The sequence below is a fragment of the Ctenocephalides felis genome, unplaced genomic scaffold (genome assembly GCF_003426905.1).
Source record: "Ctenocephalides felis isolate EL2017-DRISC unplaced genomic scaffold, ASM342690v1 CF-g0.4_SCAFFOLD_03572, whole genome shotgun sequence".
Taxonomy (NCBI): domain Eukaryota; kingdom Metazoa; phylum Arthropoda; class Insecta; order Siphonaptera; family Pulicidae; genus Ctenocephalides; species Ctenocephalides felis.
Genome location: NW_020539726.1, coordinates 45,976,684 through 45,989,624, shown reverse-complemented (window position 1 = coordinate 45,989,624; position 12,941 = coordinate 45,976,684). Strand labels below are relative to the sequence as shown.

The following is a 12,941-nucleotide window of genomic DNA, read 5'->3' as shown; positions in this document are numbered from 1 at the left end:
ATTCTAGAATTCTACTCGAAAATTTTTTCATTTATTTAAAAAAATGTATTTGAAAACCTAATTCTTAAGTTAGAACATTATAAATTTGTGAAAAAAGGTTTTTAATTTCAAAATCTAATTCTTTAATTCATTTAAAAAAGCTTTCCAATTCCATAATCTAGATCTTAAGTTTAAACAATAATTTAATTTAAAAGTAAAACTGCATTCAAATTTACAAATCTAATTAGTTAGTTGAAACAATAATTTATTAATTCAAAAAAGTGCTTTCTAGGTTTATAAACCTAATTTTAATGTCGCAATAAAATTTTATACTTATTAAAACAAAACCCAATTGTCTAATTCCTAAACCATTTTTTTGGTTAAAACCATCAATTATAATTTATGTATAACATAAATTAAGATTAACAGTTTTTACTAATTAATACTTTTTTTATTATTTTTTTCCACTCACCCTCTGTCCATATTCGCCCTGCACACCATATTCACCAAGGGCTCCTTTTTCACCTCGGGGACCCGGAGGCCCATCCGGACCTGTGTCTCCGGGTATTCCTTCGGCTCCCCGAAGACCGGCGATTCCGGGGTGACCAGGACGGCCCTTCAGGCCTGCACAGTCGCATTTTTTATCAGAACAAACCTAGAAAAAAATAGAAATATAATAATAGAATGATAGAAGATATTTATGAAAGATTTGGGCTATAGGTAAGATAATAATGACATCATTTTTTAGTTCAAGTTTGTATTTTATGTTCACAACTTTTGAAAGGCATTTTTCATTTTTTGTAAATTTTCTATTCATTATCGTAATAAATAATTACTAATATAAATATTTAAGAGATTTAGTCTATTGGCAGGTTTTTAAGATAAAAATTAAATAAAGTCATTTAAGTCACGATACATGTTGCTGTATTCAAGTACTCAAAATATTTATATATTTTCAAGTGCATTTTTGGAGTACACCGAGTTGCTGTAGAGGTTAATGATCATAGACAATGTTATAAATAATTTAATTTCATATAAATTGTCAGATGAACTATTTTAAATTTACAGAAGATATAATAAAAAAATTTATACCAGCTGAAGTCTATAAGCAGATTGAATTTTATAAATAAAAATAAACAGTTTTTTTTATTCTCTTTATTGAATTACAATCTGTCTTTACAAAAAGGAAGACATTCAGTAATTTTGATGATTTATAAAATATTAAACATTAGATCTAAAAGGTTACCCAGTAGTAAGCCTTTTCAATTTTGATATATTAAATTTAAATTTTGTGATTATATAGAGTAAACTTAAAAATAAAATGATCTATGAATAAACAGTTTTAATTGTGTTATTTTGTTACAAACTACAGTTCAAGTGCATTTAACAAGTTTCCAATTGTAGATATTTAGAATATAATTAATTATAATAATAAAATCGTCGTGGGTCGCCATTACATCATTATTATGTACAAACAAATAATAATATAAATATTAAATTAATTATAACACTGATGATGAAAAGATCTTTGCTTCGAAACGATTGTATCTAAGCCACCATTATTTTTATAAAATTGTGCAAAATTATTATTATCGTTAATTATTTAATTACATATATTATTTGCGGAAGTTTAACATTGTCCAAGTCAAGGAAAAGATCAAGATCAGAACAGATCAAAATGGTGAAGGATAAGGATATAATTAAAAATTATTTAACAAAAATTGATAATGATAATATTTACATATTTAATTACTGATATTTACTTATTTAAGTGCGTAGTAAAATCTATAAGCCATTTTATGGTTATGTACCAAATAACACATACAAGGCTTTGGATTTACAATGTCAATTAAAGGCAATTATTTGTTTATTCAATTAAATTTAGTTTTATATTTAAAAAAATCTATACTATGTAGTATACTTGAATATTTATAATCAATTATTTTTTGTTACAAAATACATTATACAAACTATTTTTTATTAATTTTGTTAAAAAGTTCATCTTTGTTAAATATGATGGCACTTTTTAAACAAAGCTTCATTTTAGTAAAATTTTTTTTTATTAAAATTATTGATTTATTGGATTATATAGCCAAATTTATTATTTTTATTGAATTAGTAAAAAACACAAATATTGATTTTACCCAATTTAATAACATTTAAACATATTATATGTCTCAGGTACTTTTTTTTAAAAAAAAACACGTATATAAATAAAAAATAAAATTTAGATGACATTTTTAGTAGCTTGATTAGTTTATAAAAGTATATTAATTTTTCTGTTATGATTTATATATATATATATATATATATATATATATATATTTAATTTATATGTCTGGATTTCCTAGGAGTTGACCTTGCTCTGAATTCCAAAAGGATGCACAATATTTTTTTTTTCATTTTTTATTTTGCATAATTTGTGGTTTGCCAAAAACAGGTTCCAAGAACTATATTTCACTACTAGTCAAAAAGATTCATACAATAAAATAATAACCTTTAGAAAATTCTTTGTGTTATATTTTGAGTATTAGAAATTTAATATAAAAGAGTTGCAGCTCACTTATAGTCAGAGAACAAAATATTTTTATTAATAAATAATAATAGATAAAATTTAAATTTTATTTTTTTTGCTTTCTTGTTAAAAAAAAACACATGTTTTTCCAGATTTCGAATAGATTTTTTTTCTTTTGTTATAATTTATTTTTGTTAATCAAGACTTTAATGTCTTATTTACAAAATTGGTATGAGCAAAAAAAATACAAAAATACAAAAAAATGCAATAAATTGAATAAACAATGAAAAAAGTTAAAAAAAATAAAATAAAAACAGTAATACAAAAATAGTAACATAAATGAAATTTCGAAAAGATGAGTTGAAATTTGTCTCAGGTGAGCAGAATCTAAGTAAAATTAAAATAACCGAAATTAACGAAAAAACTCTATATAAACAGCAAAAATCCTACTAGTGAAAACATTAATAACATTAATTTATATATATATATATATATATATATATATATCCTTAAAAATTCACAATCTCTAGTTTGATAAATAAATTTGCAACATTGAACAATCGATAATAAAATTCTGACCCAATTTTCTAATCGAGTTACATATATAAACGTACATACAATTCAAAAACTACATAAATTCTATTTTACTACTACTATTATTAATAATTTTATTGATATTTATTTATTACTAAAATGCCAAAATTTACTATTTCACGAGTTTGACTCACTTGTTATTATTATTTTTTGTCATTTATCACTTTTGACCTAAAGATGTTATCGAAACTTTGAGGTCCAAAAAAATTAGGACATCTCAAAAAAAAAAAACGGATTTGAAGTTACATAATTCGAATTTTATTTGTTTGTTTTTAGTTTTTACTGAAAACATTTAATTAGAACAAATTTAATTATCAATTATATAGAACACATTAAAAAAAAGCATTAAAGTTCATATTTTATTACAGGCTTTATCTAACTGTATCAGCAACCCAATTTTTGGTTTGATAAAAAAAGAATGAGAATTTAATATTTCTAAAGACATTCAGTGTAACAATATTTTTTAATAATCCATAAATTGTTCTGTGCTGCCTTCAATTTTCTGAGATTTAGTTTAGTTTAACGATCAGCAAAGCCTTTTCTTTATAAATAGTAGATAAAATCTTTCATCAACTTCTTCACAAAAAATCTTGAACCGATTACAGATATTTTTAAAGACAAAACAAATGCATACTAGGTGCAAGTGGAAATTTGCAAAGACATGTTACATGAACTTGCATTTTAAAGAAAGGGCTCGGCAGATCGTCTCAAAAAAATTGAATCTTGAGATTCATCGAATTCACACTCGTATTTTCGTCAAAAGTGACCTCATTCGATTCAGAATGACTCGACAAAAAATTAGCAAGTCGGATTTTCTGCTGAAAAGTTGTACTATGGAAATATATTACGAAACCCATGAAAGTTTTACTCCTTGAAAATTAATATCCATAAATGTTACATGAAATAGCACGTGCCCATAAAATTGATAAACCCCAATCCCTCGGCCTATTGACAAGTCACTTTATCTGTTAATATATTAAAATATATTTTATAATTATTTTATCATTCGATTGACTGACTCTGTGTGACCTTTTTATCTACAAATTGGCGGCAAATTCAAATACTTGAACTTTTTTTCTTGTTCTTGGTCATTTCTATTTTAGAATGTTAACCTCAATAAATTAATATTTTACTTGATATGTTTACTATTCGCAGAAATTATCAATGGATAGTGAAAAAACGCGATTCTGAGGTCACAAAATGATCATTTGTAAATCATTTATCGCAATAATTAATAATATATATATATATATATATATATATATATATATATACAACTTCACTGCTGCGCACGCATATGGTGCGTGCCGTTGTCAATATCCAAGCGACGAACGTAACAGGTGCGTTCGCGATCCATGCACTTTAAAGAAGTGTTTTTAGTGAAATAAAATGTTTGAATTGAAATTTTGTACTGTAATTATTCCAAACAGAAATAGTGCTATTTATCCTACTTCTGTACAATTTTTTTCTTGATTTACAACTAAAATGTTCAGATATGTTTTTATTTTATATTAAATGAATAAAAAATTTACCACGGGAGAAATATAAGCAATACGACGGTAGTAATAAATGTGTTTAGAAGACGTTTTACTGATAGTTCTATAAAACTAACCAAGTCTTTATCTAGTGTCATCGAATGGCTTTTAAATTTTTGAAATCGGTTCAGCAGTTTTGGAGAAAACGTCAAAAATCGAATCACATCCACACACACATACATTATTTAAATTTGGGGTCAAACGATTCACAATGACTTTAAACATCGAGAAATCGACGGATTTTCAGGTAAAACATGAACTTATCCTTAGGTAAATTAAATAAAAAATAAGCGAAAAAAGTATGTGGAAAATTTCCAAGACTAGAATAAAAAGTAGAGTGTGCAAAATCAATATGAAAACAATTTTTATAAAAAAAATGGATATAAAATTTGGTATGCAAGATTCAAACCGCGTTATATAGAGGAGCAACTATTTCGATTCGAAGGGACAATCACAACTCCAGTCATCACCATCATTGATAAATACAACGTAGTAAAGAATAGTTTTTCGTCATGATCGGCCAAGCCATTTTTTTAATAAATATAGTTTATTTGGGTTGGGTCCTAATCCACATCATCACAATTTATAATAAAATCTAATGACGACACAAATTGGATTCACTTTGATCAAGCACCTCGACTGCTTCATCGTTGTCATCATTAATTAGAACAAGTATCGATTAGTTTTTCGCCATAATCAGTCAAGCCGTTTTCTAACAATTTTTTGGAGAGTGTCCTAAGCATCAGTTTCAAGATTTAGTATATCAGCCGATGACGAAGTAACAAGAAGCACCCATGCATCAGTAGGACACTCGAAGAGATCTCGATCATCATCACCATCGTGTCCTAGATCTAACCGCGTCCCGATTTCCATTTCCACAGCAACAATCGTTATTATTATTAACAATTATGCTAAATTTTCGTTTTTTTTCGTCCCGTCGTCCCCCCGTCCCCCCCTGGGGCGATTATCTCCTCGCAAAGGATACGGCCAATATCCTCTGCAACGCCAGCCAACGTCCTACACACCACACAATGACACAATTCGATGCGATAACAAGAGTCACATCGCGAGCGATTTCAATTGTTTATCAGTTTCGACGTTCCTTTTTTAATATAAATAAAAATTATGAAACCGAACCTCCGGGCACGCGCGCTCCTCGGAGAGGATGCCTGGATGATGGATGATGGATGCTGGATGAATCATACATGGGAGATAAAAATTTGATGAATAAAACTACAGACTTTGGGGCGACGAGATTTGAGAAATCAAATTATGTATATCTAAAAGTATTAAATGCACTAGTCGTTGCATCAATCAAACATCAGTTTAGTATTAATTATGATGATGATGATGGTTGTGGTGCTTGGTCAAGGTACATCCAATGGTGGATATTCTATTTAACTAGGTCATTGATTTATACATCAAATTTGATGAATAAAACTACAGACTCTGGGGCGACATTGTTATAAAGATGTACTCGACTGATCATGACTAACTAAACTATGCTCTAACTATCATCGATGATGATCGATGAAGGCAATTTTGGTCCTTGATCGAGATTCGTCCAAATATCCTAATGACCAAAGAGGATGTTGGATATAACAACGTCATTGATTTGTACACCAAATTGTGATGGTGATGCTCAGAAAATCATCAAAAAGAAATCATAGTTGTAAAGAAACAACTCTGCCAATCGATGAAGCAATTGCGATTTCCTAACTTTCCTACTGACCAAGAAGGATATTGTAAATGATGAGGTCATTAGTTTGTTTTGTATTCCAAATTGTGTTGGTGATACTCAGGAAAAATTTGAAATAAACCAAGGATTCTTTATGATCGATAGGATTCTTTATGACTAACTTGTTTTTAACTGTTAATTATGAAAAAGCGACTTATACCAAAAATAAGCAACTACTTTGATATTTTCCAAATAAATTTTGAATCAAATATTAGAATTTCATACTAAAACGTGTATGGCAAAATTCTTTTCACATATACATAGATTTTAAACATTTTATGTCAAACGATTCAGAATGTCTGTAAAACATCAAACTGACAAAAATATGTACAGTAAAGTAGTACTTGGTAAACTACTTAAACAAACTTAAAGGAATAAGCTATTAGATAAATACAATAAAAAATCAACTTTGGTCTCGATTTACTTCCCAATTTTATCACTTTTTTACAAGTTTTGTACCTGACAATTCAGAATGACATAAAACGTCGGATAAACATAAAATTGACAAATCCGATTATTGGAAAACAAAATACATTTAAACAAAATTCCCTCTCATTTTATAAACAAAGCCTTTTGACCTTTTGGTAAAAACAGGTCAAATAAGAGTGGAGTTTAGGGTTAACCATGACAATTTTACATATCCATATCAAATAATCATTTAAAAGATAAGTATAAAATAAAGGTAAGAATGATAACATTCTAGATCCTCCCCCTATGAAATCTATCTATCTATCGATAGTTTCCGTGGGGACCCATATATTTTAGGCGGTTTTGAATCCGACATACCTAGACAAAAGACCTAGCCTGGGGATGCACAAAGGCATTTCCTTTGCTATACAAAAAACATCAAATAATCTTTTTTTTTTTGATAAATAATTTAACTTTATATACTGCTTTTCAAAATCCATAGTCATACAACTCATTTTTCAATATTTTTATAAAATTTACATAAGGCACTTGTAAAGTTTGTCTTCAAGCTAAATTTCTAACTTTTAAATTGAAAGTTTTGCATTTTTAGTTGATATATTTAAAAAATCAACATTTTTTCATCTACTTTATAATTTCGAAGTACAAGTACACAAAATTTTGCTTTTTGACATTAATAACCGAATCAAATTAATAAATTTGTCAATTGTTAAAGAAAAATTAAAAATAACTAATTATCAAAACGACTTCAAATTTAAGTTTATTCGTCCAATATATTTTACAAAATGAGTTGGAAAACAATTTTGAAAATGAGAAAGAAAAAGTTCAGCAATTTTTCTTATAATACCTTATATATCACTAGTTGGTAAATATTTATGCATTGATCAGAAGGAGCCCTAAGGGGGCTCCCTTAATAATTGGAGCGCAAATCGACCGATTCAATAATGAGAATTAATACTTATGCAATTTATTTAACTGGTTTATATAATTGTTTAACAACCAGAACACATAGAAAAACGGGGCTAAATTTCTAATAATTTTAGATCAGATTTGATACAAGAAAAGTGCTCAAGGGGGCTCCCGTACTAATCAAAGTGCAAAGCGACCGACTTAAGAATAAAAATAAAAATTAAGACTCGAGCAGAAGAAGTCGAGTAAATTGAGTCGCGACCTCAAACATCATTACGCATATGATGACGACTTTAATCAAAACGAATCTCAATTTATTAATAATGCAAAATTGCTCCTGTTAAATAGAAAAACAAGCACAACCATTATATTTAACATCGACTACATCTTGCACTATGATTTCTACCATTATTTGTCCAATTAATAAAAAAAATAAAGTTAGTTTAGTAAAAAAATTAACTCAAGATATTTAATTGGATTAGATCTTTTTTGGGCTTTTCTACACGACATCATCGATGGAAAAGAAAATCGACTTGAATAACGTGCGGACAAAAAAAATCAGGGATAAGAAGATGTATACTATATAAATGACAACAAAAACATTTGTAATTATTTTCTATAAATTTTTTGACAAAAATTTTCTAGCAACATTTTTCACCCATATTGGAAAACAATTACCTTTACCAATCTTCAAATATTTACCAATCAACTAGAGAATGCTGTTGAAATTATAATGTATACAGAAGAGAAATTTAAGGGCATTGACAGCAAAAAACTAGACACAGGACAGAAAATCATAGAAACAAAAGTTCGGAAAGTAAAAATTGTAATACAAACGAGGAAGTATAAATACATCTAGTGCATAATATAATTATAGTAATGACTATTATTGCCAATAATAAAAGTAATACTAAAGTTCGAAAATCACATTATATATGTATGTGTATATGTGTGTGTATATATATAATGATATAATTCTAATAATTCGCTTAGTATATACTTCTGAGTATTTACAAAGATAAATTGTATTAGTTATAAACAAAGGATGTCTTCTGTTTATAGTTTATAGTTACATCAGCCATATAAACTCGAATGAATGCGGTCGACTTTTCAGATAAATTTACCACAATGTGATCCATAAGAATTAATATATACATATATATAAATATAAATATACATATATATATATATATATATATATATATATATATAATTTTATTGAGAATATTCAGAAATTTTCCTAAACTTTGTTCACGTTTCGTTCGACATCTCTATCATTCACGTTTACAAGATTTATAAAAATCTAACCAAAAAAAATATTTTAATAATATAATATATAAATATAATATAACCCTAAATTTTGATTATCATTTTATGATGATTTCTCAAAATTATCATAAAATAATTTTCAAAAATCAATGACATATTTTGAAAACAAACAGACAGACGTATGGGACATAAAATTATATCTAAAAATCATTTCTACTTTATTTTTTTACATATGTATTTAATAATTAAATAAAAAAATGGCAAATTTAACATCGATTCAAAATTATTGATTTTAGCAAATATTTTTAATTATAATAGTAATTACTAATAGTATTAATGAATAGTGATATGAAGTTTTTATAGTAAATAAGATAAAAAATAGTGCTTTTAACAATTGCATCATTTCGCTTTCTAAATTTTGTGAGTGTTTTCCATTTTTATGGTGTAATATAATATTATTTTCGATTAAATGAAACTTGATCAAATTTAGTACAAAATAGCTAAAATTATTTTTAATATATTGGTAAACAAATTTTCAAACACAAATTTCAAGGTTTTGCTGAGAATTTTAAGTAAAATCAAAATTGCGCTTTTTTAATTCTGGTTTTCATGATAAAAATCAATGTAAAATTCCGAAGAAACGTGGCAAAAAAAATGATAATTCAGATTTTGATAGAACGGAGAAAAAAGTTCAAAATTTTCAAAAAATTTCAAAGTATAAAAAAACATTGAAATTTTTCAAAAAAGTTTTTTTTTTCAAAAATTTTAAAATTTAAAAACCTTTTTTTTTAATAAAAAAAAAATTGGTACTTAGAAATTCCAACAATTTGCCTTAAGGCATGATGCCATTCCGATGTTCGTCCGAGCCTAACGTCGGAAACTACTGATCTATTTATACAGTAAACAAATATATTTTTATTTATCTATTATCTTCACCGATCTAAACTATTATCATGTACAATGTTCTACTTTAAATATCTGTAGAACATCCTCCTTAAATTGCTCAAACGTTCCGGCTTAGTTTAAACATTATTTAATTAATTAACTTGATTATGATTTATTACTAATCAACAATGTATGTATGTATGTTTGCAAATAAATTTATTAAATTTGCATTGTTTGCAAGTGCAGAAGCAAAAACAAGGTCTTTGCGAAAATCTGAATTCAAGGTTCAGTTCATCACATTTTTGTGTGGGCTACTTCTGCACATTGTCAATTATAATAACACAAACGAGATATATTTATATAAATATACAAACATACAAATATATATATATATATATATATATATATATATATATATGTCTTTATCTCAGTGGCTTCCTGTAACTTTTGATACTAAAAGGATGAAACCGGAACACGTTTTTAACTAAAAAAAATACATGAATGCATATATACTTTCTTATATTTTTTAAGAAACCTAACAATATTTCTATGTTATTAATTGGATAATTAATACATTTGTATTAATTTATAAAACTTTTGTTAAAAAATTTTGACTGAAATGATGTGTGACGTGTTCTGCACGTCTGTATGAAAAATAAATAATTAGATAGAAAATATTTTGTTATTACCGAACTTTTGTTATACATTTGCTTATATTTTAAGAAATTTCATATCAAGTACTTGTATCAGAATACTTATTGTTGCTTTCTTGTGTTTTGCATTATAAATTAATACATTGACACCATGGATATATTGAGTTATGGATATTTTAATTTTGGATATCAATTTTTTCTGGATGAAATTTGTATTATTCAAAACAATCTATGAATTCAATAAGTTAAAAATAAGAAATTTCACAAATATAGATGAAATTTATAACAAAGTTTATTTTTGTAAAAATATGAGCCATAACAGATTATTTTTGTACTAAAATTTTGCATAGCTTTCACATGACATCTAATTTTTGGACATGAGTATCTTCCGAATTAATTCTAATTATGCTTATTATTTTAATATAATAATTTAATAGATATTTCTTTTCCAATAATTCTAAAAAAATACTAATTTAGATAAAATGAATATTTTTTCAGAATATTTAGATAAGTGGATCCGCAGAGCATGGTTTTAAATTTTCATAGTTAAGATAAGTAACTTAAAAATATCCTCACAGCAAAATAATTAAAAAAAAAATCAAAATACATGTAGGTGGACTTAGAAAAATGCAAAACAGTGAAGATATATATTTTTTTAAATATTTAGATCAGTGTTTCCCAATTTTGGCTCAAAAATACAAAAGCTCTGCTAAAAATTCTACGCAAAATTGAGAGCCCATTTTTTAACTTCCACATTTAAAAAAACTCGATTTAATAAGCAATTTCAATAAGCTAAAAACAACAATAATATAGATAAAATTTACAACAATTTTGTTATTCGTTAAAATATGGTGAATAGCCTATTCTTGGTAACAAAATTTTGGTTTACAAATTACGCAAATCTACTAAAAAGCTTATTAACTTTAGAAAATTCGAAACTAATGAAAACTTTAGAAGTAAATATGCCTCAAAAATCATTTTTAATTATACAGGTGTTTCATATAAAATTTAAAACTAACGATCGATTAATGATAGAAATTTGATCCAAATCTAAGATGCACATCTTTAGTTCTATGATGATAAAAGATGCGTTTATTATTTAGAACCAATTCCGATAATTCTAATAAAAAATATTTGCAAATTTTAAATTTGCAAGAAAAAAACATCAGGTAAGTCCACTGACTTCATTCAACAAGTGTAAGATTACTTACAACTAGTAATTGATCAGGTGTCACCAGAGGAGTAGAAGTTCTAAATTATAAAACAATACTAGAGAAGTTGATGTTTTTGTCAGAAAAAAATTAACCAAATTTTGATAAATTAATATCCGATTCTGATAATTTACTAGATATCAATTCGATTAAGTTAATTCAGTAGTTGCACTACTTACATCTAGTTTAGCTATGTATCAAGTTATAATTGAAAAAATTATCTATTCCACTAAAACGTTATTTTTCAGGAAACGTTATTATAAATAAAGTCTATGAATTTCAAGTTGGACTGTATCATAAATTTAAGCATGATGAAAATACCTACAAAAATAACGTACAAATACAATTTCAACAATGCTGATAATAGTCGTCAAAGTGTCAATTGGTCTAAATTTGACGTCAGTTTTAGATAGTTCCAGGCAATCAAGAAAAACTTCTAAACTGTTTCCAATCTGTTAGAATTAGAAATGATAAACTTGGAAAAAATTTTAATTCCTCAAATTTCACTTCAGTTTTTGGAAAAAAGCTACTGCAAGTTATAATTTCTAGTTCTAGTTGCCAAAGTCTGTCTACTCCCAGTATCTTAGAATAAGAAAAGATAAACTTAAAAAAATCTTGAATTTCTCTAATTTGACGTCAATATTAGATGCTTAGGAAAAAAGTTGTTATAAATTATAAATTGTACTTCTAGTTGCCAAAGTCTGTCTGTTTCCAGTGTCTGGGAATTAAAAATGATAATCTTGGAAAAATTTTCGTTTTCTCAAATTTCACTTCGTTTTTGGAAAAAAGTTATTGCAAGTTATAAATTCTAGGTCTAGTTGCCAAAGTATGTCTGTTTCCATAGTCTTGGATTTAGGAATGATATACTTATTGTTAGAGAAATTTCAAATTTCCCTAATTTGACGTCAGTATTAGATGTTTTCGGACAAAAGTTTTCAAAAATTATCAACTTTACTTCTGGTTTCCAAAGTCTGTCCTAGAATTCTACCAATCTCAGCAAAACGAAGGAAGGAAGACGTCGTCGTGTCGTCCACATAATATTCCCAGAACGAAATCCACTGAAATGACACTGACACTTGCGAAGATCATGTTCTTCTTCAAGTGAAGTCAACACATTTTCTCATACATATTGGATTTCTTTCGACTCCGGCGAATACAAGTAAAATACATTTGTCGATTTGTGCATTTCAAATCGGATTTATTCAGAAGTATCGGGTTATTTTGGGA

General features: G+C 26.7%; 1 protein-coding gene and 1 pseudogene across 1 annotated transcript in view; one reads left to right on the top strand and one right to left on the bottom strand.

Annotated features, from left to right (window-relative positions):
* LOC113388601 (collagen alpha-3(IV) chain-like) overlaps positions 1 to 5,496 on the bottom strand; it is a 36,941-nt gene extending 31,445 nt beyond the window's left edge. Inside the window, exons 1-2 of the mRNA XM_026625968.1 lie at positions 5,416 to 5,496; positions 452 to 634 (exon numbers count right to left, since the gene is read on the bottom strand). Coding sequence (XP_026481753.1) covers positions 452 to 634; positions 5,416 to 5,496 — 264 coding nt within the window. The remainder of the gene's footprint in view (positions 1 to 451; positions 635 to 5,415) is intronic.
* A 465-nt stretch (positions 5,497 to 5,961) lies between these two features.
* LOC113388600 overlaps positions 5,962 to 12,941 on the top strand; it is a 19,116-nt pseudogene continuing 12,136 nt past the window's right edge.